We start from the raw sequence: 27,418 nt of genomic DNA, 5'->3' as shown, positions 1-27,418 counted from the left end.
TCTTGAAACATATAATTTAAGTAGAATTTATAACATGAATCCTGATTTTACTTCTGAAGTTAACTATTATAATAGTTACATAATTAACTATTTTGGTTTTCATTCTTATATTTAATATATTATTACCTTGTTCTTGGAACAGAATGTATAAACTTATTTTGCATAAATTCAAAAGAAATATAATAAAGTTCTACTTGATTTTCCAAAACGTAATTGTACCTACATCAGCTATAATAAAGAAAACTGTAATTGTGCTTCCATCTTTTTGGGTTCCCAAATTCAAGAGTCACTCTCAAGCTCCAATTTTACCAAACGGTCTGGCCCATTACTAAAATCTACTGGATTACAAGTAAAATGAACCTCTCTCAACTCCATCTCAGTATCTCTCACTTCATGTATATTTCAAAGTGCCTAATAATACAATTAGCATTAATTCGGTTAAATAAAAATATAAATATATTCCATGACATACATTTTTTAATTTGTATTCTATTTTTGTATGAGTGAAGATTTCAGAGTACAACACTCCATTTTCTTCTTTCAAGGCTAAAGAAGAAGGAAAAAAAAGTAGCTACTGCTCATTTTAGCCACTTACAATGTGCCAACATTTTTAGCATATTAAAGGCCTCTGGTCTAGGACTTCATTACCTCTGGCTAGTTTTACTTACCAGAACAAAAGGCAAATGAGTTTACTTCAGAATAGGTTTGATTTTATTTATTAATTTTTGAATTCTAGATTCATTGTTACTCAAGGCATGGAAGTTCCAATGATAAGCTGTACTTTATTTGTCAGAGAACAGTCTTAATTTTCCCAGAAAACATAGGGCTACAGTTATGAGTGTGGTTATCATAACTATTCTCTTGCTATAATTGACATGTTTATAGAGATAAAGTCTAGGGCAAGTGAGCAATGTCCTCCCTACCCAGAACACTTTCTTAAAATAGAAACAAATGCTTTATTCCTCTCACAGCAGCTACTCCCATTTATTGATAACTGCATGAGGCCATAAACAGTAGCCATATGATGCCTTGTTTAAGTAGACTTTCTTTTAAGTAAAATCAATGCTGTCTTCATTGCATAACTTCGCATGGGTGATATAATGAATATAACAAAACTTGTGATTGTTTCAATAAGAATACATAGATATATATATTTATAACGTCTACACCTATATCGAATAGGAGAAATGCCTTAATAATGATCTGAGTCAGAGCATAAAAAGTTGATCTGTTAGGAACTCTGGACAAATACCAAACGCATATGCCTAATGACTAATTTGTCTATCATGAATTTAAGATTTTTCCTAATGGTTTTCAAAATGATAAAGTGGCATTTTTTTTTTTTTTTTTTTTTACAGCATGCATTTAATTTCATTCATCTCACAAATGGCCTGTTCAGCTAATTAACGTTTACAACATTAGGTATCTTTTTACTCATTAACATTTTCTTAAAGATTAACTACCCTTTAAAATATACTTAACATATAGGACATAATGTTGCCAAAGGGACATACACAACTGGTTTACACTGACTAGTAAGACTAGTGTAGACTTATGTTGCTGCTATCTAAATCTTCTTTGAAAACTTGAAAGATTTTTCTCTCCAATTGGTGCAGGCTTTTATATTCTCTCACAGGGTTTAGATTAACATATATCTTCAAAAGGTGAAAATGGTGGCCAAAAAAAGTGTACCTTCAAGACACCATTCTCTCAGCATCTATGAAGTTGTGTTTGTGGCTCTCTTTGTTATTTTGGTGCTAGTCTGTGCTGCATTAATTGCACTGTCCTGGCTGGCAATCAGGGGATCAGAAAGAGGTAAGTCACATGAAGCTGGCTATTGAAGATGCCCTCAGGTAAATGTACCCACTTTAATCTCAGTTATCCTGCCAGTATGTTTTATTCATTGCTGCACTTTCATGACAAGATATTTATGTTGCATTCAGATGTTTCTGCTGTATTTCACTTCATGGAATTTTAGAAAAATTAGTTGGTATATAATTTGAAACTTATTTCAGAATTCAAGCATGAGACTAAATTTTTAAATAAAAAAATGTTAAGTAAGTTTCTCAGTTTCGACATATAAAAAAGTAGGTTTCATAACTGGTGAGCTAATTCTGATAGAATTTACATCGTAAACATTAAAATATTTTGACTATACAAGTCAATAGAAAAAGTTAAAGGAAAAAAAATGATCTATTTCTAGAGAATGATATCTTCATTCTCTTATTAGGCCAACAAGTTGAATTGCAACAATATAAGGGAATGTAGATGTAAATGTAGACTTATAAAGAGCTCAATTTGCCTGAGTAGCAACTTGTAATAAACAGAAAAAAAATAAGAAAATGTAACCATTGTTTAGAACTAAATTATTTGTACCAACAGCTTTTCAAGGATCTTCAAACATATTCTCTTGCTATGACAAACCTACGAACAAACCTATGAGTTAGTTGTCGTTGTTACCCTCATTTTATAGGTAATGAATCAGAGACAGTAAATTTAAGTAGCTTGTTTATGTTTGCATTATTACTATGTCACAGGAGATCCCAAACTAGGCAATCGAACTCTAGAACTTGTTCTCTTATTTACCATTTATTCATTTATAGGATAATTTGGTTTTTTTGTTTTTAAATTGCCAGCATAGCAATAACATGAATGTTGGGTTCATTTTTTCTGTGAAAATTTTTACATTTTTAAAATTAGGAATTATATATATATGGGCATATTAATTCTTTCTGAAAACTCACAAGGTAGAACCTTTTAATATGATTGATTTTGGCTTTACTAAAAAAATTCTCAGCCTTTGAGTTAGCTATTTTTCTCTAGTAAATGAATAAGTTTAAATTAGAATGCAATAAATATGCTTTATGGTTTTACAAAATAATTCCAATATAATCCCCAGTTTATTTAAATATTATAGCCATATACAAGGGATATATTTTAAAGAGAAGTGGTCTTGTGGGGATTTGACATGACTATATGAACAATTAAAGAAATTATAGAGGTTCGTTTAGACTTTCGGAAAAGTGGCTGCTTGGTCTTATTTAAATGTGATGAATAACTTTAACAATGCACGATCATTTGGAAGTCCACTGGAACTTCTAGTGTTCAATCGAGGTACAAAAATTACGCTCTTACTAGTAAAATGGAAAATAAATATTTGTAAATGTTAATATGATTTAATAGTGAACAACTGAATATAAAAAAAATCTAGTTAAATCTATAATTAAATACCAGAAAAAATAAGACATACTACTTTTAATACAAATTATTTTACTTTTTATCTGAGATCATTTCAGACTTACGAAATGGTTGCAAAAATTGTTTTTATATCATCATTGACTGTCCAGTTTCTCCTGTCAGTATCTTGTACATCCGTAGCACAGTTGGTACAGCCAAGAAATTAACATTGGTACAATATTATTAACTGAACTGCACACTTTATTCAACTTCCACCAGTTTTTCCACCAATGCCCTTTTACCTGTTTAGGATCCAATGAAGACTTCTACATAAGATTCAGTTATCATGCTTCCTTAGTCTCCTCCAATTCATGATAAGTTTTTCTTGTTTTTTCTTCTCAGATTTTCCTTGTCTTTCACATTTAAGTATGCAAATCTAAATGTAATTTTGAGTTTTAAAAAAACAAAATAGTATAATATATGTTACATCAATTATGCAATGATAACTATTTAGACTAAATGCATGTTTATTGTTTGAAATATTATTGTTAATATTCCTTCTGAACTAGGACATTTGTTGTTAATATATAATAGATCCTGGCTTCTAGAGTCAATCAATTCTATGCCCAAATTTTATATCTGTCACTTATGACCTCTATTACCTTGGGAAATTTTCTCCGTGAATCTAAGCTCCAATTCCCTATCTGGGAAAAAAATAAATAACATCTTCTCAGGCTAGATCAGTGTGAGAATTATGTATCATTATTATTACATTTACTTATGATTTCATCATTGTGTGAGTTTCTGTTAAAGCAATTCATTTTAAATATAAATATTTATCAAGGAAAATATTCTGACAAAGGCATTATGCAGAACTTAATGGTACATTTTAGTACCCATGTTTATATTCAATTTGTTAGCCTTTTCCTTACATTTTTTCATATTGAGATAATATACTTTCTGCAGCATTCTCAATAATGTTCTTAATGATGACATTCCCATCTAGTGGCAAAAGGTCATACATGCCAATTTTATAATTATTAGAACGAAAGAAGTAGCTTCAAAGCTAGATTTCAAAGTAACAAACACACTGAAATCTTCACAGCAATCCACATATAGAAAACCAGCAGTGTTTCTGGATACTAGATGTTCAAGAATTATCTGAAAGCAACTACAAAACTTTTAATGGTCCATTTCTCACCATGTTTCTCTGAGTCAGCTCCCATAATTGGTGGAAGTTGATCATCCCTGTATCTTCCAACAGGAAACTCCAAAAAGCTTGGAAGCATGGAGGGTGGGTTAGACTTCAAAAAAAAAAGGAAAAAATTAATAGGACAGAGAAGTTTAATTTTTAATCTTTTAAAATAACCTGATGGGGAGGGAAAGCAGCTGATTATGAAACATGAAGACTGCATAAAAAAAGCAAAAGAACTACTGTGCCAATACTTGAAGCAAAAACTTGTCTTAACTGGAAGTTACCTATTCTATCTTATAATTCACATTTTTAGTGTTTTATTTCTTATTAATTCATTTAGATGCAGCATTTGGAAAAAGTCATGAAACCAGAGGGACTTTTAAAATAACATCGGGAGCTACGTATAATCCTAATTTGCAAGACAAACTCTCAGTAGATTTCAAAGTTCTTGCTTTTGACCTTCAAGAAATGGTAGGAGACTTTCTCTCTTCAGCTGGTTTAAAAGTTCATAACAGAGTTTCACTAACTACTTGCCAAAAGATACAGAAATCCTGTTTTATTGCCTTGAAAAAGTTAGTAAATATCATATGCTCAGGATGCTTAAATGTATGAATCTCATCTCACCACAGAGAAGAAAAATGCCCTTAATCCAATTCTAAGCAGAACATAAAGATTACTGTGTAAATTTTTAACAAAAGCTTAAATCTTAAATTTAATATGCTTTTTTTTTTACCTTTTCTCTTTTTAGATAGATGAGATCTTTCAATCAAGTAACCTCAAAAATGAATATAAAAACTCAAGAGTTTTACGATTTGAGTGAGTACAGCTCAAAAATTTTATGTTGATAGCACAGAATCACAAAATAGTGATCTTTTAGTTAAGATTTGTAAAACGGTGTCACTACTTTTAGGAGAAAAAGGAATATTTAAAATTTTCAATATTTTTCTGAGGATTGAGAAATTGTCATATTAGTAGAAAATAAATAATAACTCCAGACAATTGATCTTATGTTAACATGTTTCTCTTTCCTGAAGATAAAATCTTTCAGAGACACCTGTGGAGGCTCAGGTTAAATGTATGCAGATACAGATAGAGTGTTTGATTTACTATGAGCATGGAAAAAGCTTGCTCATTATACTTCATTTATATTTTAAGTCATAAGAGAGAAGGACTTATTCACTTGTACCCACGGAGCATCAGACTGGACCTAGAGCAAAGTGAGTGAATAAATGAATGAATCTTATATTAATAGCATCATGATATAATTCTACTACAGATACTTGAATCAGGAGTTTTGTTTCCTACAAACTACCATAAGGCCTTTGGAACAAGGATATAAATCAAAAGGAAATTGTGATGTCGGTTAGAATCTACAAAACAAAGTTAGAAGGTAAAAAGTCAAAGAGGGAATTCCATTAAAAAAAAAATAGAGGAAACTTCTCTTTTCTACAGAAATAAAATGAGAGATAACAAGTCTGGGTCAGGAGGAAGACTCAGCATGAAAGTCAAGATAAGCCTGGGGGAACTTGACTTACGGCACTTAAACACCTATGTAAGCTGGACTGATGGCAATATTCCTTAGTTACAAATGCCTATCTTCTCATATTCTTTTACTAGGAAAGTAAATAAGTTTTAGTTTTTAGGCTGCTGGTGCTCTGTGACTGGAGGTAATTAACACAGTCAGAGAGGATGGACAATGAAAAAGCTCCAAGCCAACAACTTCAAATGAAATCACAACATGTGAGCTTCAGAGCAGAAAGCAGTGGCCTCACTATATGTTTTCATGACAATGCAAAGTAACTACATACAAAATATCAATATTCATTCATTTTACTTTTATCTATTAATCACTTATTACATGTGCATCATTTATAATTTACTAACTAATGTTACCAGACAGTGTATAGCAAGTTACATACATAGTTTGTGTAACAGGAATGCAGGAGAGAAAAAGATTTTAAATGATGTGTTCTAACCTATGCTTGCCTGCTTTGGGCTGGAATGCCCACAGCTTCAGAAAGTTCATTCTCATTCAACGACAACAAAAAAAGAGACCCATGCTTCCTACGATGGATTCCTGCATATAAGGATATCTGATAAAAATTAGGACTCCATTTTCAATGTCACAATGAACATCATTGTTATTACTGCGTTTTATTTGTTTCTTTACAACTTCAGTTGCTAAACAATTATTTCTTACCTTCAACCAAGTCTTTATTTCCTTGGTGTTCACCCACTGATCCTGGTTGTAGTTATTATTTTTCTTACAGAATAAATATATCTCTATCTTCATATTTCAGCTTTCGATCTTTCAATTGTTCCTAGTGTTAATTACCCTAAATATAGATAATCTCCCAGGTTTTGTCTCAGAAACTCACTTTGACCTTCCATTTCTCCTTCCCACTCCCCACAGGCTGTAACAACAGCCTTACCATATTACCCATAGGCCCTCAAAAGCATCCTGCTCTCTCTCTTTTGCATACTCTTTCACTCCATTTCTTCCTTACTATATATAGTTCATCTATCCTTATAATCCACCTTTACATGCAATTAAGAACCTGTCCATGTCACCACCTCAGGGGATGCTTACCTAACAATCAAGTCTGGGTTAGGTACATCTCCCACCTACTCACTCACTTAGAAACTTGTACCTACATATAAAGTAACAATCTTCGTACTGTAATGTAATTGTCAATTTGCCTGTCTTCTTACTAGACCATGATGTCCCTCAGGGCAGAGATGATGCCTTTGACATCTGTATTTTCAGAATCTAGTTAATGTCTGGCTCAGAGTACATGCTCTATAAAGTCCTAGCAAATTAACAAACCATTTATTTAACACCTGTTGTTGATATGTTGAGTACTGTATTAGGTATTACATGCTTTCTTTTAACCCATGTCCTATAGATATAAAAACAAGTATGCTCTTACTTTGCTTTAACTGTCTGTTAGAATAGAATTTTAATGTTAAACATTCTAAACTAGCTCTCTGAAAGCAAAGGGTTGTTAATGTACTAAAGAGCCGCTCAGGTTGGAAAGGTGGGTCATAGATGGTTTTGTAAAAGATATGAGACACTGTCTGAGAAGCATGGGTGGAGACTACATAAGTAGAGAAGAAAAGGGAAGCCGTTTCTGGTAAAGAAAGAAAAATTAATGTAGCATGTTGAAGATATGATCTGGCTGGCACTAAGGGTCCATTAAAAATATATTGAGACATCTGAAGGGTGTCAAGTATAAGCCTAGGAGTCTGACCATTAACTTTTTCAAATAGAAACTGTAGGGACTCTAGGTGTTGGAGAAACTCAGTGAGTCAGACTTTATAGAATGGCTAATCTCCTTTCTCGGGTCAGAAACAATTGAATCCGAGAGCCTGGAGACAAAGGTGTTTGGTACTTGGTCTTCACAGGGGTCCTGAGGTGACATTATTAAAAGAGTCTTTAGTTTTTAGTGACTTAGAGGTAGGAAGATCAAGTCAATGGCAGAGATCGTGTTTAGAAAAACAATGATACAAGGTCAATTGAGGATTATTTAATGGGCAGAAGGAAACTCAAGGCCTTGCGATTTTCTTTTGGAACAAAACTAACTCTATCAGTGGAAAGCACAATGAAAAAAAGTCTAAATCTTCATCTTTTTAAACAAAAAATGAGTTTAAAAATATTTTTCTTCCTTCCTTCTTTCTTCTTTCCTTTCTTCTTTCCTTCCTTCCTTCCCTCCTTCCTTCCTTCCTTCCTTCCTTCCTTCCTTCCTTCCTTCCTTCCTTCCTTCCTTTGTTCTTTCTCTCTGTCACTTATTCCTTTTTTTCTCTCCTTTTTTCTTACCTGTTTATCTACATGTATTTATCATTCTTTATTTCATTGTATATTCATGACATGGTAGTCCTAGAGGAAGGTCAGCCCTACCCCCATCTACTGTCCTCATTCCTTTCTATACAGAGGCTTCTACTCCTGTTCTCCAGGTGTACTATCTGATAGCCTCTTTCGTTGGCCCAGTATCAGGACTAAAAGGAAACATAGGGACTCTGAGGAAAGGTTAATTTTTTTTTGTCTTTTTCAAAGTGCTATTTTTAAAAATATTTATTCAATATTTATTCTGTGAGGGTAAAATCATACATACAATATTTCTTTTTCCACTTTAAGCTATTTTTCTACTTTGGACAATTTCTCTTTTCCAGTATTGTAGAAGACCGAGTGTGAAGATTTGCATTAAGCATCCATTCAGATTTATTTGTCAAAGGTTTTAATGCTCCTTGAGGAAAAGTACTCAGGTACCTACCTGCCTCTCCTTCACTGGGTTCTGCCCAGTGAAATCCATACACAGCACAGTATCCACTGAAGAGTTTATTAGGATAATTTCCATACTAGGACTCTTCATGTTCATATGTTATAATACACTGGATAACTTTATTTTTACTAGATTGAGAAAATTTGTTGAATATAGACTTTTATATATAGGTCTGGTGGGTTATCAAAACCCTAGTATTTTATTTAATATTAATAAGTAATCTTTTATTTCTCTAGATACTAAAACCACTATATTTGAAACTAAATTATTTGAGCTGAGGAATTATTTCTTTCCCCTTCTTTATAGCTACCTCAGAGACCAATATAGTACCTAAACTTTGATACATATTTTATAATGATTCTCAAATAATATACATCATCAGTGTAAGAAATACTTCCTCCTAGTCATATCTGAACATTTAAATCAAAAGTGAGTTTTTGAAAGATACAATGCAAAGGAACTTCATGAAAATCTCTGTGAGATAAATTGCAGGTCAGTTCTTTGGGAAACTGAGAAGAGAAGGAAGGGAAAAGAAATTCAGAAGCAGAGAAGAAAGTAACAAACAAACATTTAAGTTCACCTTAAATACATACAAAACGACATATTTCACTCAGAAGAAAAAGTGGCAGACTCCTAATTAGCTTTATAAATTATTTTAATTTTAAGCTCCACTCAATAAAATCAAGATACAGAAATGAGGTCTCAACTAACTAACAATATTCACACTAACTGTGAAAAATGTCTAAACATTCTTCAAAGTACCTATTTTCTTTTTTGTTACTGATTTTAATTAAACTTACACCATATGCATGTGTATACAGTCAAATCGTAGCACTAAGAATACTAAGTCATTAACCTACCTTCTTATTTAATGTCGACTCCTGCTCCCTGAGAGTGTGTGTGTATGTGTGTGGCCACTCTGCAGGTCAAGCAAATGGTTTGCTCTCTTCAGGGAACACTTTTTGTTATTCTGCTTTGTGGAAAGTGCTTTGACTTAGCATTTAGCAGTTGATTCTTTTTAATAGAGTGCTGTGTACCCTCTGTGGCAATATGCAGTTTATTCTGCCCTTTGAGCATAGATGAGTCACAAAGTTAGTAACGAAAAGACTTTTGTTTACTCAGCAACCCTAGAGGTTATCAATATCATTAAGAAAAATAAGAGATAAGAAACATATTGATTTATTGCACACAGGCTCTCTGTACAATGACAGGATTTATCTGCTTTAAAAAAATATTCCACTGGACCAAGTACTTTGAAATGAAAATGAACATTGTTTCTTTTTTGTTTTCCAAAAGGAAGAATTCTCATTTACCTTAATAAAAAAAAATTGATCTCACAATAGTGATAAAAATCATTACTAAACTACTAAAATAACAGCTTTAGTGTCCTTATTATGTAAAACACAAATGTTTATTCTGATTTTCCTGATTTCTACTCTATATCTTTCGTATCTCGACATTTACACTGAATAAGAAAACAAATTTTAAAGAATATAATTGTATGTGGATGTAGGATCTGTAACTTCTGTCCTTGCAAAGCATAAATTATTAAATGCTATGTATAATTCACAACTAAGAAAACACATCTTTCATACAAAGATGTTTTATGCCTGAGGATAAACTAATCCAGTTACCTTCAACTCAATGAAGGAAAATTTTAGATTTGTACTTCCTCTACCAAAAATATCTTACCTCTTCTACTCACATAAATGAAATAAAAGCAAGTGTTCAGTCAAATTAAACATGTACAAATTACATAAAGAGAAAATTCAGATTTAGTCAGAATTAAAACTATTTACTGTGCAAGCAAAGATAAGGAGATGTAGAATCGTACACAGAAAAATTAAGGGATATTGTTCATGATCATTTTATTTTAATTGTATTTAATCCTGTTCATGTAAATATTGGGGGGGGGCGAGGGTGGTTAAAAAGACATAATTAGAAGAAGAAGGGGGAGGAGGAGGAACAGATGAGGAGGAAGAGCTAAAAGACAGGGAGAGGAAGACAAGAGGAAAGGTTCTCTTGAAAGTATGAAGGGAATAAAATATCTATTCCTCCTCCCATCCCAAAAAATACAACTAGCTATTTTTCCCAACTATTTGGGTATAAAGTTCTGGTAACAATGCAAGATCATTGTAAATGGACATCTGGGTAAATGTGTTTATTGTCTTTCCTTGACACATAGTTCATAAAGGTATTGACAGATGTGGTGTCAGGGGTGGGGAATGAGGACTACACAAAAACATCTGGAAGACAGATGTTCTGTCTCTAAATTTCATTGCTATTTCTAATACTAATAAGCTCACTAACTCTAGGCAAATTACCTACTTTACTCTCAGCTTCAATCTTCTTATGGCTAAAATGACAATTTGGCCAACATCAGGTGCCAAGAATAGAGTAATGTCCCTTTTCTGGAGCTTCTATTTAAATAAATATGGGATGAGACCTGAGAGTCGTATGCCATTTAGGAATTTTTAAATTGTAATTAACAGAACACATAACTGAAAGTGTCTTAAAACACTTTTATCATCTGCCATCACAAGAAATCTGAGGTTTCACCAGAGGTTAGTTCGATTGTACAATAACAGTGACATAATCAATAATTTAGATGCTCTCCTTCCTTCATTATGCTATATTTAGCTTGTTAACCATAGCTTGCCTTGTGGTACCAAGATGAATGTGGCAGTTCTAGCAATCACATAAAAACATAATAATATTCAACAAACAAGAGTAGTAGTCCACTATGAGCTATTATTTTGTTAGATATGAAAATATTTTTCCAGGAGTTTGCCATCATTTTCTCCTCATGTTCCATGGACCAGGGCCTGGCCATGTATCCATGAATAAAACTGTCATTGACATGAGGAATGATTGCAGATGGCTTCACCTTTTGAGGAATGATTGCAGATGGCTTCACCTTTTGTGAGAAAAAGGAAAGTTGTTTTCAAATAAAATTAAGGATTGGCTGGCATGGAAAAATAACAAGTGTGGAATAGCATATAAAAACAGTGTCTGTGACAAAACGTATCTTTATCGAAGACAGCATATGATTCCATGCACAGATAAGACTCAATAGTTACTAGGGAGCTTTGTCATTGACAAAATTTGGTTGCTGTGATTTAATCAAATGATCGGAAAGTTAAACATTCTAACATTTTTAAATACTTTATTTAATAGAAGTGAAGTGTGCAATTATTGTATCGAAGTATATTATTTACTTCAAAAATTAAAAACCAACTACATAGAAAAGAATCACTTTTGTTAAACTATGAAACTGGGTAACAGCACAGACATTAAGAAGGAATATGCTATCGAAGGAACATACTGATCTACTATGATCTTTCAGGAACATTTTGATCCTGTATATTGTCACAGAGGAAAAAAAAACCAACATTTATTCTAAGTTCTATCAAGATAGATATATGGACAGATACACAAAGAACTCTTTGGGAGTTGATGAAATCCTTCAGGAAGCTCAATAACTAGCGACGATACCATGCAAAATTTGGTTCTCCCTAGTCTGTGTCTTAAGTATCCAAGTATACTTTGAGTAACCCCAGTTTGCTGAGGGTTACATAATGAAAATCAGAGCTAGAGTTTGTCTCCCAAGTGGTTGTATCCTGAAAGCATAGCATGAGAGAAATAGAAACATAGGCAGGAGAACAAAAATCTCTCAAGTAGTGTTATTAAGCCAAAAAATTATTCATTTTTTTTTGTTTTTTAAACTATAAACAAATCACCAGAGACTAGAACTTTTTAAATGCATGCTGCAGAGCAAGGAATAAAAAAAGAAGATGGCTTGGGTCTTGTCCCTCAACTCTAATGTTATGGTCTAAAACGATATAGACAAGATAAGCCTAACCCTAGACAATGAGAATGAATATTCTATAAATCCTCAATAATCCAGGTATGCTTTTCTTCTTTCTATCCCTTAAATTCAGAGCATATTTAGATATTTTATATGAAGGATAGAAGAGAAAAAGTAGATATAGATTAATTGCAAAAAAGAGCTTGCTTGCTATTAGGCCTTCATAAACTATATAGAAAATTTTTCTTTGAAATCAGTAAAATTACCTTAGACTTTTCTCTACTTAGACATCATCTATGAAAAATGACAAATTTACACTCTATTTCTTCAAACAATAAAATAAGAACAAAGATCATGATACATGTGATTTCGTTTAATTTATTTGACACAAGTAACTCTGGAAAATAGCTTGGCCTGGAAATTTGCGTGCTAATGTGGAACTCAGGAAATTCAAATTCTAGTTCTGGATCTGTCTCTGTGTACTTGGTAAACAAATTTAGTCTTTTAATTCCTTTTTTTCCACCTGTGAAATAAAGATAATATTTGACATATCCTACCTTGCACAGGTATAATGGAGATTAACGAGGTGAGAACTATAGAGAATTTCAAAGAAATCTTATATAAATTGAGCACAAATCACTTGAAGAAGTCTGATTTTTTTCCTCTTATGTCATCTTTTGCTTTGCAGAAACGGCAGCATTATAGTCATATTTGACCTTTTCTTTGCCCAGTGGGTGTCAGATGAAAACGTAAAAGAAGAATTGATTCAAGGCATTGAAGCAAATAAATCCAGCCAACTGGTCACTTTCCATATTGATTTGAACAGCATTGATATCACAGGTACCTGTGAACATTATTTGATTTCTTTGAATCATTAAGCTATGAAATTAAAACTCTAGCTATATACCAGAGAAGCAATGGGATCACCTTTGCATTCAGGAACATGTCTTATTGCCTGAGGTAACACGTTTATCTGAGGAACATGAAATATGGGGAATCCATATTTGAAGAAATATATCAGTGAGGAAAACTTTATAAAATATCAAATATCAAAAATGTTCTGAAAATATAGGCATGCATAAATGTTTATGGGTCTTATCACATTCTTGGCATTAGTCCAGCAAATCCTGACTTTCCAGGAAATGACACTCATTACTTTCTGAGTCATAGACATTATTAAATTACAAAATCAAGTGACAAGTCCAGTCTCTAATTTACAACTTCAAAGAAGGAAACAAAAGAAAAAGAGGGGTCGATGAGTTTGATTCACCCTAGTTACTTATTTATATATTTTAAAAAACCTTCATTTTTAAATGATAAATAATTTTAAAATAAGAATAAATTAAAAGTGAAAAGGTATAGGGCATCAAAAACAATAGCAGACTATATGTCTATCAATGTTTAGGTTATTCTAAGTTTTCCATTCTAGTTATCCCCCATTGAATTCAACGAACATTTACTCTATGTGCTTATTTTGGTTGAGAACAATATTAACTGTCCGGGCCTATCCAAGTCCACAATCTCCTTATGCGTAAGCCTTGGAACCAATCATGTTTTGGAATTCAGAAATTTTAAGAGGTTGGAAAGCTAATCAACATACAAATATGATCCGCATCAAGTGGAATAAAGGCAAACTGCAAATAGCCTAATGTCAGTCCAAATAGTTTTGCTATAAAATGAGATCAATCAATACAGGTTTGCCTCTAAATCAAATATGTAAAAACATGCAGAAGTTTTTTGTTTTGTTTTGTTTCATATTTGTAATAGTAGACACAAAATTGTGGACTTCTATTGCTTTTCTTTACAACATTGTTCTTCAGTTTCCTCTTTCATTAAGTCTCTTGCTCTAGCTTGCAGTGCCTGTGGAGTGAGAAGACAGCTAACATTCCTAGTTCTTCCTCCACTGATAGTTTGGTACCCTCTGGCACAGCTGCTGGAGTGGAGAGTGGATCTTTGTCTGATTCAGAGGCACTAAAAACTACTGCCAACTATTATTAGCTAGAACAGATGCTTTACCTATCAACATATTTACTTATGTATCAATCCTATTGCATGGTGTCTTTATTATCTCCATTTCATTAATGAGAAGACCAACACACAGATAATTTTGGTAAATGGCCTTAAATCACACCGCCATTGAGGGTTGGATTAAGGTTTCTGGCCCAGATGGTTTGACCTTAATGTCTGTGCTCTTAACCATTATACTAAAGTTTGTTTGTAATGGTTTTATCTTTGAACGATGGTGACTAATTGTTTTTCAGTAGTCAATTTTCTTCTAGAAAGTTGATTTCTTACTATCTTCATTTGAATGTGCATCAGTTTCTGGAGGTCTGTTATAGAAATGAATTGATAGGTGTGCTAAAACTTGTTTGAGGGAGGAAAGTTTGTGGTTTAAAAAAATATTTGTTTATTCAATAAAACAATATCTTATGAATTAACTTAAATACCTTGACTACAATAACTATATCACAATATCAAATCAAGAATATGCTCCACAAATTGAAGTTACATTGAATTTGTTGAACTATGTTTGTTTGAACATAGTTTAATAAAATTATCAAGTTTAATTTTAGGTAAGGTTTACTATTCATTTGTATCATGTGAATTTTCGAATTTATTATGTTTTAAAATTGGTTAAAAATTGTACAAATATCTTGAATTTGTATATAGTATACTGTATAATCAAACAATAAAAATTAAAACATCTTCTTTTTGGAAAAAAACCTTATCTTCATCAATAATCTACCATATATTATTTATGAAACTGCTATAGATCTTGTAGAAACAAGATAATGCAGAAATGAAAAAATACTATAACAAATCCCATAACCCACTTACAATAAATACAACAGTTACGACTAAAAACAAATTCACTAGATGAGGGTTTATCACACAAAAATATATATATCTTTAAAACTTAAACATGTAAAAGGATGAAGAAAATAGCTAGTTTTTTTATGTGAAAAGTACTTTATGCTTAGTACTTCGTTCCCAGCAGATATTATTATGCTCAAGATTATTCCTATGTCTTCCATTTGTTTTAATACAACATTGGTTCTAGGTCTGACAAGATCTGATGTGTAATGTTTTATTAGGTGTCTTAAAAATAAATTATTCCCTATAACTATGGTGAATAAATAGATATTTTTCTTAAATGAGTAAAATAAAGCAAATTTTTTGCATAGGTAAATTTTATAGAGAGACTATACAGATTCTGAAAATTCATTAACTGTATCACGATCAAATAATAATAGGAACATTTAGAATGAGAAAAAAACAGGAACTGTAAAGGATCAAATGTTCTTTGAATTAATATTCAAACTTCACTCGATGTTTTGTAATATATGCGTGTTATAAATCCAAGCTTCAAATCAACTTCACCTTATTACATCTTCAGGGAATTTCTCGACAGTAAGCGCTTCAACAATTTCCAGTTAGAACCATGGTATTTAAAAAATTAACTTGGTGACTGTCAAACTCCATGACATTAGAAAAGGATTCATTTTTTTAGGAGCTCTTTTTGAGACATTTAGTGTTTATATTAAAATGTATGAATCATACATTTGGTTAGGAATAATGTAGTTGAGAATATTGCTGAGTTCATAATTCCTAGTTAAAACTGCCAAAGATATGCAATTTCCAATTTTATATTTTAACCTCTATATACATATGTATTCATGTATAGGTGTGAGTGAGTGAGTGAGTGTGTGTGTGTGTTTGTGTGTGTGTGTATGTGTGATCTAAAAATAAGGTCCTGATCACATAGCCTTAAAGATGAAGCCATAACATTTATAAGGTTACTAGGAATGAGGAAAGGAAAGTTTCAAAATCTATTGCACTCTCTGGAAAGGAGAATCTAAGTCTTAATTTTAACTTTGCTCTATTCCAACATTTTCTTCGCCTAATCTTTCTAACTACAACTACTGCCCTTTAAATTTCAAAACTCGCTTTGTTTTATCAAAATCACACCACTATCAAAAGAGTTTGTTTGGGAAGTTATCAATAATTTTAGAGTTAACTGCATTATCTTAAAACATAAAATTATTCTGCTGTAGAAAAATCACTTAAAGTGAAGTCAGAAGACATGAACATTAATCCTGGTTCTGCCAACTACCAGAATCACTGAGCATGTCTTATCTCTCTGAAAATCTGCTTCCATAAATAATGAATATTTTAGAATATTTTTCTGAATATTTCAGAAGTCATCTCAAATATCAAATTTTTATATAAATGATTTTTAAAGTAAAAAATTATTATAAAATCTTAAAGAAATGGTTTTCTTTATAATCACGGCCATTTTATAATATTTGAAATCTCTATTTTTTTTAAAGTGTCTACTTGGGCCAGGTATTATATTTTTCAAATATTACTTCATTTAATTATTAGAATGATCATGTGGAGAGGTAATATTTTTTCCACTTAAAAAGAGTCACAGCATTATTAAATGTCAAATTCAGAAATTAAAAGAAATTCCTTTGGATGCCAAAGCCCAGAATCTAAGCATATCCTGAGCTTCTATTTCAAATAACATCGTATCAACCTAGAACATTCAAGTTTACAGCCATTATACAATTAATAAATGCTATGTTTAGTTATTGATAATTTAAAAACATCTTCTTTACATAAAAAATAAAAGGACTTAAAAACCTAAAAACCTCTGCTCTACAATTCTAAAGATTGATGAAAACAGATTTATTCTTTGATTTGGATACAAATAATATATTCTTAAGTTAATAGTTACTAATAATTCACAGTAATTTTAAAAACTGTCAAGTTAAATATTAAATAGAAAGAATAAATTCCTAATAATCAGTTTAAAATGTAATAGTTATTTTAGTGTCATTTATTTTTCCAAGCAGGCCAGCAACCAGCAGTCATCTGGTAACCCCAAGTCAGTTTTAATAATGTTTCTCTTATTTTAAAAAAGTTTCCACTAATGTTTCATTTTAGACTTCTGAGAATTCTCTGATAACATGGCAGTTAATATTACCACTGTTTTATAGATTAAAAAAAAAAAAGATTGTAAAAGTCTGCAATTTTAACCTAACAATTCCTCAAAAGTTAATATATTTGGGACTAATACCTGGATTATCTGACCTCACTCCAGCCTTCTATTAGAACCGTGGTTATTATCTATTGCTGAGAATGCCACCAATGGGATTAAAATGTCGGTTTCATCAGATGTGAGAGATTTTTTTCTTTATTTTCTCTGCATGCAAGTTAGATTCACTTGCTCTCTTCCTTGTCATCTTTAAAAATAAAACAGCCAGTTATTTTATGCAAAATGAGTTTACTCAGGAATTGCCAGAGAAATTGAAATTCAGGACATATAAGCTATGGCAAAACCGAGAGAATGTTAATTTATAGTGAAAAAGGAGGATTTGGGAGGAGTTGTCAAAAACAAGACGTCCATTGGAAGAAACTGGGAGTTGGAACCATAGTTGCTTACCATTGGCTGAGTAATGGTGGTTTATCATTGACTGGGCTTGTGGCTACACAAGGAGAAAATCTTTCTTCTTCCTGCTAGAGTCAACAAAGTACAGTGAGTGGTTGTATGTGTGAGAGCTTCCCCTAAAAGACTTTCTGACTCCAACTCCATTTTAAATGAGATTTTCTGTATTTTCACACCCCTTAATACCTGTACTGGTTGTCAAATCAGTATCAAAGTAGCCTTGGATTCGTTCATTCACCAATTTTTCATTAAGTGCCTAGTTTGTGCCCACTCCTGGTATGTACCTTTGATATGACAGTTTATCTGGATTTCTAGTAATTATCTACTGTGCTTTTATGTATTTCCTGGTTAACTAAAATGCCTTCACTTGTCCTAACTTAATTTTCATATTGAATGACTTACATGTACCTTTAATCTCTTTAGGTAAACTCCGTAAGGCAATACTGGGTAGATCTTCAGCTCCTGAAATAATACCACCATTTTCATGTTATTAGAATTTATAGCAAATGTTATATACATACAAGGAGAGCACATTAGTGAAGCTATAAATATAGTTCTGAGTATAACTGAATAATTCTTGCATAAAATGGTTGGTGTGATGTTTGAAAACCAAAGTGATACACGAATCATTAAAATGCTTTATGAAACAAACCATCACATCCCCAAATCCATAGAGGTATCTTATTACAGGATAAGCCTGTCATATGTTGCTTTCAGGTGTTATCTATATATATAAAGAGCACAACATATTGAAAACAAAAAATGCTCTTCAGCCCATACATAGTCCCTTCTCCAACATAGAAGACCATGACATCTAAAATTACCTTTCAACACACTTTCAAAAATGCTTTTAGGATTGATAATGGCTAATTATTTTAGTCTAAAAGTAAACTGAAAAATAATTTTAATACATTTTGATTAATTTCTAAAAATTCGGAAGTCAGCCACAAATGTCCAAATTAGTGCCCTGTTTTCTATTTTTCTGTCTTATTGATTCATTGAGTGACTCATATAAGCAATAGTTATTGAGGATCTCTTAAGTATATAAAATGTCCTAAGAGAAATATATAGAACAACTTAAGGGGAAAGAAAAATCATTGTTAAAACAAGAAATTCTTGGACTTAAAACAAGTTTTTCCAATTTGCTAGCCTGAAGCATATCCATAAAAAATGTAAGAAGTGACTGAACCATATGCCCAGTTTCTTCTTGCCAAAGGAGATGATAAATGGGATAGAGAGAACATTGGGTAACATTCCTCCCCTACTCTTCTGCCCTGAGGAATAGAGCAGAAATCTCTTTCTTTTTTTTTATGCAAACTATAGGCATGGGATCAGTATGCAGTTAGTCTTGTCTTTTATGCTTTATTTAAGCATTTGATGTTCAAAATGAAGACCAAAAAGTAACAATTTTCGATCAATGAAAACGCATGATGAATGCACCATTAACCAGTTTCGCCAGTTACTCTATATGTGGGATTTGGCAATCTACTTCGTCTTTTAAAACTTTGCATTTATCGTCTGAAAAATAAAGATTGAAATATATATCTTAGAGACTGGTCATGAGGATTGAGAGAGACAATACAGATAGTACTGTACTGTCCCGGTTCACGACTGGCACAAAAGAGAAAGACGACAAATGTTAGAGCCCTTATCCCTTCCCTCTCTGACTTAGGGGGGAAAAAAGCAGCTGGATACTTTTAGGGGGAAAAAAGCAGTTGGATTCTTTTTTAAAAAGACTTTTTGAAAACTAAACTTAGGTTAAAATAACATGTTTGTATTCTCTATAGCTCATTTTAGTCTGATCATTTATTTGACCAAAAAAACTCCATTTCTGAAGTTTCCTGTTATTGGAAACTGTATTGAATTACCTTAATCAATCCTCCAAGAAATATAATAAGGTAAGTGGGTGGCAAAATATCACATTCTGGATCCATGAGTCCCAAATCATCCTTCCAATTTATTCCTCTCTTATGATAAGATACTACAGATTTATAGAGGGAAACAAGGCAATTAAACTTGAAAACTGCACTTTCCAAGCCATAATTTATTATGAATATGCTTTTCAGGGATGATAAATTTATTCTCATTTTTTATATGCCTAGAAGACAGAGTTTGAGAAAAATCAACAAATGCATGCATCATATACTTGGCCTAGAAGACAGAGTTTGAGAAAAATCAACAAATGCATGCATCATATACTTTTATAAATTCTGCCAAAAAATTTTTTTGTATGATAGCAGATACGAAGTCCATGAGAATTATGTTCTGTTGTTCAACTGCCTTTGTTAACAATTACCGTAAAGTTTTACTAACCCATTTGGAACACTAGAGGAGAGAGATGAGAACTAAGGTTGCATTACACTGATTGATTTCTTGGCTGCTAGAGAGCACCTAGAGGGGTTGTTTTGGGCAATTGTTCAAATGCTTGAAGGGTTTGTAGCATACAGCTTGTTCTAGCCTTTTGTTGCTTACTGTGTAGGCAGTGATTGCAGAAAAACAAAAGTTTCGCTATCATGGGCTTTCTCAATCTCATACAAAATTCAATCTTGCTACAGTGGAGTGGTTTGGGGATTGAAGAAAAAGAATTGGCTGATTTAGTGAAGAACATGAAATTGGGTCAAGAGAAGCTAAGGTAGAATAATGTTCCTCAATTGAATTGCCCCAGGACTATAAAACAGAGACTTTATCTGACACTAAATGTGTTATGACTTTAAGTGTTTTTCTTTTTCTGCATCTGAGAGAACAATGCATGTATTGCTAAGCACTCTCTTCTAATTTAAGACATTCTTATGCACATGATATCAAAACTATTGAAGTATCTTTTCATTGTAATTTCATTTGGATTGACCAGCAATAGTTTGGCTAAAAAGATTAAATTTATTCTATCAAAGTTGAATTTCTGTAGGGTGATACCTATTTTTCCAATACAGTGTAGTGAAATGAACTTGATCTCTAAAGGCATGCATTCTTGGATTCATATTCTATTTCCTCTACTAAGTAAGCTATAAAGATTTGGGGTTTACTTTGTCACAACAGCTTTGGCCACGAAACATTATTACCCTCATTTAAATAATAGGGAAAATAAAAATCTAAGATTTCCAAATATAATTTTAAAATTATTTTCTTGCATGTAACACTTCTTATAACTGGTTAGGAAGGAAAAAAAAAAAAAACAGATTTCAATCTTTATCCTCCACAATGCCTAGCACAAGACCTGCCCAAGTAGGCACATGAAACCCTGGAAACTGTTTTGACTTTGGAACATGCTGAAGTAATCACATTGAGCTTATATTGACTCCTTCATGACACAAATGTAAATGGACAATTAAAACCTTCCCTTTTCAGAATTCCAAATAATACTAATTTACTGGTGAGTTTTTATAATATGCCAGAAAATTAATATCCTGAAGATAAAATACCATACATATAAATTATGTGCAGATCTTTTTCCTGTTTAAGATAGCAGTAACTAATATTCAGGCAATGTGATCAGCTTCTAATAAACAGAACCAATTATTATTCTCTTTAAATATTTAACTCCTTCCCTAAAAGTTCCCTATCGAGAAGTACAGTACAGACTTAGGAAATGAGAAAGACTGGAGAAAAAAATAAGAAACGAAATGTCAAATAAAGTAGTCCACAAGTTGGAGAACTCTAGTTTTAAGAATGGAAGATCATTTAAAAAACTGGCATCTGGCTAATTTCTGTAATAGTTTATGTTTTAGTCAATGGTTTTATTGGAAATTGTCATCATATATGTGTATGTACAAAGAGGGAGACAGACTAGGTAAAAATATAATCTGATAAAACCCTAAAATGTACTAACTACCTTTATATAACAATTCTTTTTATATTTTCCATATTGGTTTCATTATGAGGACTCTCTTTCTTCATTGACCAAGGCAGCTGAAAAATGCTTATGAAACAAAATCTGGAAAGAGAGAAAGTACAACATAAACTAGAGTACCTGATATTTCTACTTCCAAATCAAAATACTTCACACTAGAGTTATTTTCCAGCAGCTCTTCCTCTTATATTCACTATTGTAACTAATGACCATTAGTAATTTTACTGGCCACTGCAAAAGTGCAGGTATCATTCTTAGCACCACCTTCTCCACCTGCTTTTTGTCAAGAGCACATCTGTCCACTAAAGCTCACCACTTTTACTTGTAAAATAGCAGTTGAGTCCATGCTCCTTCTTCTCTGCTGAATTCTATCCCTTATCAACTTTCACCTTGACCATTGAAATAGCTTCTCAATTTGTCTCCTCTCTACACATGATTCTCCCCTTGGTGCCAGCATTGTATTAATGAAACATGGAGTGGTCATGTCACACATATATTTAAAAACTTCCAATGCCATTGCCATTAGAAAAAATATTTTTAACATTTTACAAAGATTAAAAAGTACCTAAAATTTAGCACCAAACTCCCTTCTTTCCATGACTTTCACAAACATCCTACCATCAAGAAAAGTTAGATTCATCTGTTTTCCATGTATTGATGAGCTCCTGTCACATTATCATGCATACATTTTATATAACTCTCTTCCTGGTACATTTCTAGGCATTCAAAATCTAGCTTAGGTGAAAGGAACCCAATGGCTCAATCTTTGGTTGTCCTGTAGCACTTTTCTATTTCTCTTTTTAAAAACTAATTAATTAATGATCCAGTCTCCCACTTAACTCCATGAGAATAGAGGCTCTGTCTTACTCATCCTTTTACCTCCAACCCTAAAAAAATGTGTGACACGAATAAATAAACAATAAATACTTGTGGAGTGAATGATCATTAATGAGATCAGTGCTGTCACTCGGCAATGTGGTTTGGAGATTGGATCTACAGAGTTTAATAGGCAACAGAAGAGATGTGAAACATCAGAAAGTGACAGTCCCATGGGAAGAGTTACGTCTTCCTAGCTATGTCCCAAAATCTATTCATCCAAACGCTGAATACTTAGAATTGTATTAACTACTACTAAAATGAGACATAGAGTTTCTAAAACAAAGTTTTTCTGTAGTTTATTTATTTAGCAAGCATTTATGGAATAGTATTGACACTGTGCCTTTCATGAATTAGAGACTCGATAATTAAAAACTCTCAGTGATTATCTCATAGATATGAACAGTTATAATATGCATTTGGGCTTATTCAATATCATTTTTCTCATTTTTAAAAATCTTTTAAATTGGTTTATTCTGTCATTTGGAAATGGCTCTGATCATTATCCTGTTCTATTTTAAATGTTAGGTGATCCATGAATTTCCTGCTGGTTTATACCCTTCTTAATTGGAGCTAATCGCAGAAGTCTAATTTAGTTGTATATACGTACTCAGTAACCCTGTCTATAAATGTTCCTAATTAAGCATTTATTACCTTAGTAGATTCATCAACACAAGCACTTTTATTTTCTCAATTAATTTCATGGAGCATTTGGATAAATTTCAGAATAAAATGTTTTTAAAACCCAGCAGATGGCAGTGCAGTGCCGATTTTAAGATTAAGAACAAAAAAAATACTATTGAGCTTAAAGATTTTTCATAAACTTTAAACCATTATTGTTATTCTAATCAGACAAAAAAAATTCAAATCTCACATTGCTCTAAAAAATAAAAACATGTCTTTATCTAGTGAGCATATAACAATATGTCATTTTTAGAATTGCATTTAAAATTTCCAAGTTAATTTCTAGAAGTAAAATATGTTTCCAGGTGCATCTCTATATGTAGGTATGTGGAAGAGGAACAGGTGAAAGACAGGACAAGTTGAGAGGTGCAAACTGATCAGATTAGTATCACATAAAACCCTTAGGGGAGGGTATTTGCATTTTTCCTGCTAAGAAACTGACCCAAGAAGCAAAAAAAATATTGAACGGAAATAGCCATTGGGTTTTACAGCAATGTGCTGGGCATTTTAAGTGTTTTATTTTACTATAAAATGGCTTTTGTTGACAAGTTTTGCTCTGCAGAATTCAAACCTTGACTTCAACCCACTATATTTCCACATAATATGTTTGTAAGTAAATGAAGTGATTACCAGGTACTACAGATGATGTAAAAAATGTTCCAGTAAATTGCCCCATATAACTTATATACCAATCTTGGGAGACGTAAACATTAGGGGCCAAACGGCCAAACTTTAGTATTGATTTATCAAGGTTAAAATCAACAAAGTAAACATTCATATTTAACATCTATGAAAAAAATTTTTTTCAAATTATAAAATTCTAAATTTTTATGAATGATTCATTAAATGCAATAAATATTTATCTTAGAAGTTGAAATGTATACTCGTAAATAAGAACCTAAGTGACAAAAAAATACATAATAAATAGCCAAACACTGTACATATGGTAAGAAATTAAATCTACTATGCAGTAAAGTTGCAAATTCAATCTTTTTTCCTAAAGGAAATGTCTCAATCAAGTGCCAGCCTGGTTCAAGGCCTTGTGCTGATGCCATAAAATGCATAGCAACTGATTTATTTTGTGATGGAGAATTAAACTGTCCAGATGGTTCTGATGAGGACAGTAAAACTTGTGGTAAGTAAAGTCCTCTCTCTACTCTCTCTCTCCCTTACTTTACATAGACCATGTATATGTACATATGCATAGACCATGTCATACATACACAGGCCATATATACATACTTAGATCATGTATATATACTGTCAATGTAAAAAAATGTCCAAACCTGTGGAGAATTTTTATAAGCATTTATCTGAGCTAAATTTATAACACATGCTGGGGAGCAAGATCTCAAATGTTCCAGAAAATAACAGATTCTCGGTTTCTTTTATGTATTTGAAATTAAGGAAAGAATGTAAGGACAATTACAGGAATGTGGGAGAAAGCAAGCAGGGGGTTGGATTGCAGTTAGTTACAATTATGTGCTCTCACACTTTAAATGGAGGGGTATGAAAGGGGGCATTTCAAAGGTATGTTAACCTGGATGCACAGAAACAATGGACAGGGATTGTGTAAAGCAAAGATAAGCTATTTACTAAAGAAGTTATCAGCTTGGAGTGTGACTACCCACCGAGACTTGACCAGTTAGGAATTTATGATCAGATCACCTTTTCTGATCATATTCCTAACTTTCCATAGAACCCTTTTTCACCCACAATACACAGACCATGTATATATACATAAGCCATACACACACACACACACACACACACACACACGTAGATCCTCATTGTGTGCACAAACACACATTAACACACACATAAAAATACACGTACACACACATGTACCTCAGATACCAAAAAATACTGGAGAATAAGATATCCTAACAACCACGATTATAATTTAATACAAAATGTAAAAAGTAATTATATTAATATTTTTCTTAACATTATTATACAATATTAAGATCAATTTATTAAACAGAATTTCATTTGATGATTACAGAAAGGATGCGTGATTAATAATGCCTGTCATGAATGGGGGAAGGGAATGGCATTCTTTTTCATTCTTTATTAAACTATTCCAAATTAATTATTATGAATTTGAATGATTTTTCATGTTTTTTCATCATCATATCATAATATCAGTGTTTTTTCCCATTTTAATGGTCCCTGACTTAGTAAGTGCTATTCTTTAATTTTGATCGTTGTTTCATTTGTCTTCTGGCATAGAAACAACAAATGGAAAAAAAGTGTACCTGAGTTGTACTTCTATGAATAATGGACACCAGTTTTGAATAAGATCTTAAACTCTCATGAATAAAACATTTGTGTTGTATTTGTAAATTTTGGCATGTTATTATTAATAATAATTTTATTACTATTATTAATTAGTACTTAAATAATACTTACTATATGCTAAGCATGACCGTGATTTAAACATATTTACTCTTAGACTTATTTCTTCATTTTATAGCTAGATAACATATATATGAAAGATTACCACATAAGTATAAATACAGATTGATAAGCAATATGAAGAACTATTTGAATAATTCAAACCTATATTTGTTCTTGAAAAATTAAACAGAAAGCATGAACTAAATAATTTTTTTGGTGTGGTTTATGATCAGTTTTAATATTGACTCTGAGTACAATTAGTTCCAGGAATATGTAAAGGCTGTAGTTACTGTTTGCTACACTTAGCTCTTCTATTACTTGTTTCACTTTGCTCTTCTTGCTTGATATTAATTGAAGATGAACCTCCAATAACAACAAAAGTTTTAAAAATTACCTATCTACTTGATACATACTTTAAAAGACAGGCAGTTTGTCTGTTTCCCAGGACCAACTCAAAAAAAAGCAACTTGACTAAAGAAGTTTCCACTAAGAAATCCCAATTCAAATGTTCTTGGATAAAATTCAAACCTTCAAAGTTTAACTACCTACTTTGAAGTGCACTCAGAGCGTATTGGAAGAAAGTGCTGGCTACAGAATGTTTTTTAATCTATTTTATATAACTAAGTTACTCAAAGAAGAAGAAAGAAACATTCTTTTTTGCTATAGTTTTCAGGCAGTTGCTAAAACCTTTTCAGGGAAAATATGATACAAGTGTGCCATCATGAGGAAATACGGGTGATAACTTATATTTCAAAAATAATAATGTATGTCAAGGTGAGACAGAGCTTTATGGCTAAGTAATGATTATCAAAACTTTAAACTGTTGGGGGCGGCGGGGAATGTGTAAAATGAATTAAATAATCAGAAAATGAACCACACCTATAACTGGTCTCTACTTCCATGGAGTTGATAATTTTCATTATAAATTAACATCAGTGCATATCAAAAAATAACCATAGATGTATCTTGAAAGTGTGACAACTTGTCCTAAAATAAGTTATAACATCATGAATTATTTTTCTGAGCCGCTATAAACTCATGACATGAGTCTCAGTATTAGAACTGTATTAATTCTCTTAATTTGCATTAAAGATACTCAGAGTGCATTATTATTTTCCAGTATCTTGGAGTTTCTGTGTTAATTGAACTTTAGTAACAACTTGCCTTCCATGTCACTAATTTTCTTCATCCCCTATATCCCCATTTCCTATTTTTCTTGATTCTCTTCATTACGTATATTTTTATATTATCATGGTATCTATTTAGGAAAATAAATACAAAGAATTTGTGGATTAAGGAAGTGGAAAATTAATCAATTAATCTGTATTTATCCAGCTAGGATTCAGACATGTAAGTTGTTTTATTTATCATTTAATTGTTAATGATGATAAACTCAAAGCTAGTGACTTCACCTCAGCACCAACTTGAGTAGCATGATTTTTATGTGAAAGCCCTTGTCCATCAATCTATATTCACAGCAAAATTAATTTAAGAGAATTATTTTTATGCGAAAGTGACCTATGCTCTCTCTATATTTTTTTCCTCCGAATGTGAGCTCCAATTCTAGATCATGTTATTAATAGAGTCACATTAATGTTGACTTTTTCACACGGCTTCCTCTTGAGGCCATTATTTAGGTTTTCACAACTTATAGCTGACTATAGCTGAACCAAGATTTCTTTAAATTGTTTTTCTTCTC

General features: G+C 32.1%; 1 protein-coding gene across 1 annotated transcript in view; it reads left to right on the top strand.

Moving 5' to 3' along the window:
* The first annotated feature begins 1,670 nt into the window (after positions 1–1,670).
* The window catches only part of TMPRSS15 (transmembrane serine protease 15), a 109,594-nt gene continuing 83,846 nt past the window's right edge, over positions 1,671–27,418 (top strand). The window contains 7 exon segments of the mRNA XM_006908283.1: positions 1,671–1,815; positions 4,713–4,843; positions 5,121–5,188; positions 13,149–13,306; positions 16,153–16,155; positions 17,325–17,351; positions 24,323–24,454. Coding sequence (XP_006908345.1) covers positions 1,671–1,815; positions 4,713–4,843; positions 5,121–5,188; positions 13,149–13,306; positions 16,153–16,155; positions 17,325–17,351; positions 24,323–24,454 — 664 coding nt within the window.

Source organism: Pteropus alecto, unplaced genomic scaffold (assembly GCF_000325575.1).
Source record: "Pteropus alecto unplaced genomic scaffold, ASM32557v1 scaffold81, whole genome shotgun sequence".
Taxonomy (NCBI): domain Eukaryota; kingdom Metazoa; phylum Chordata; class Mammalia; order Chiroptera; family Pteropodidae; genus Pteropus; species Pteropus alecto.
This window is presented reverse-complemented; position numbering and strand designations above follow the sequence as displayed.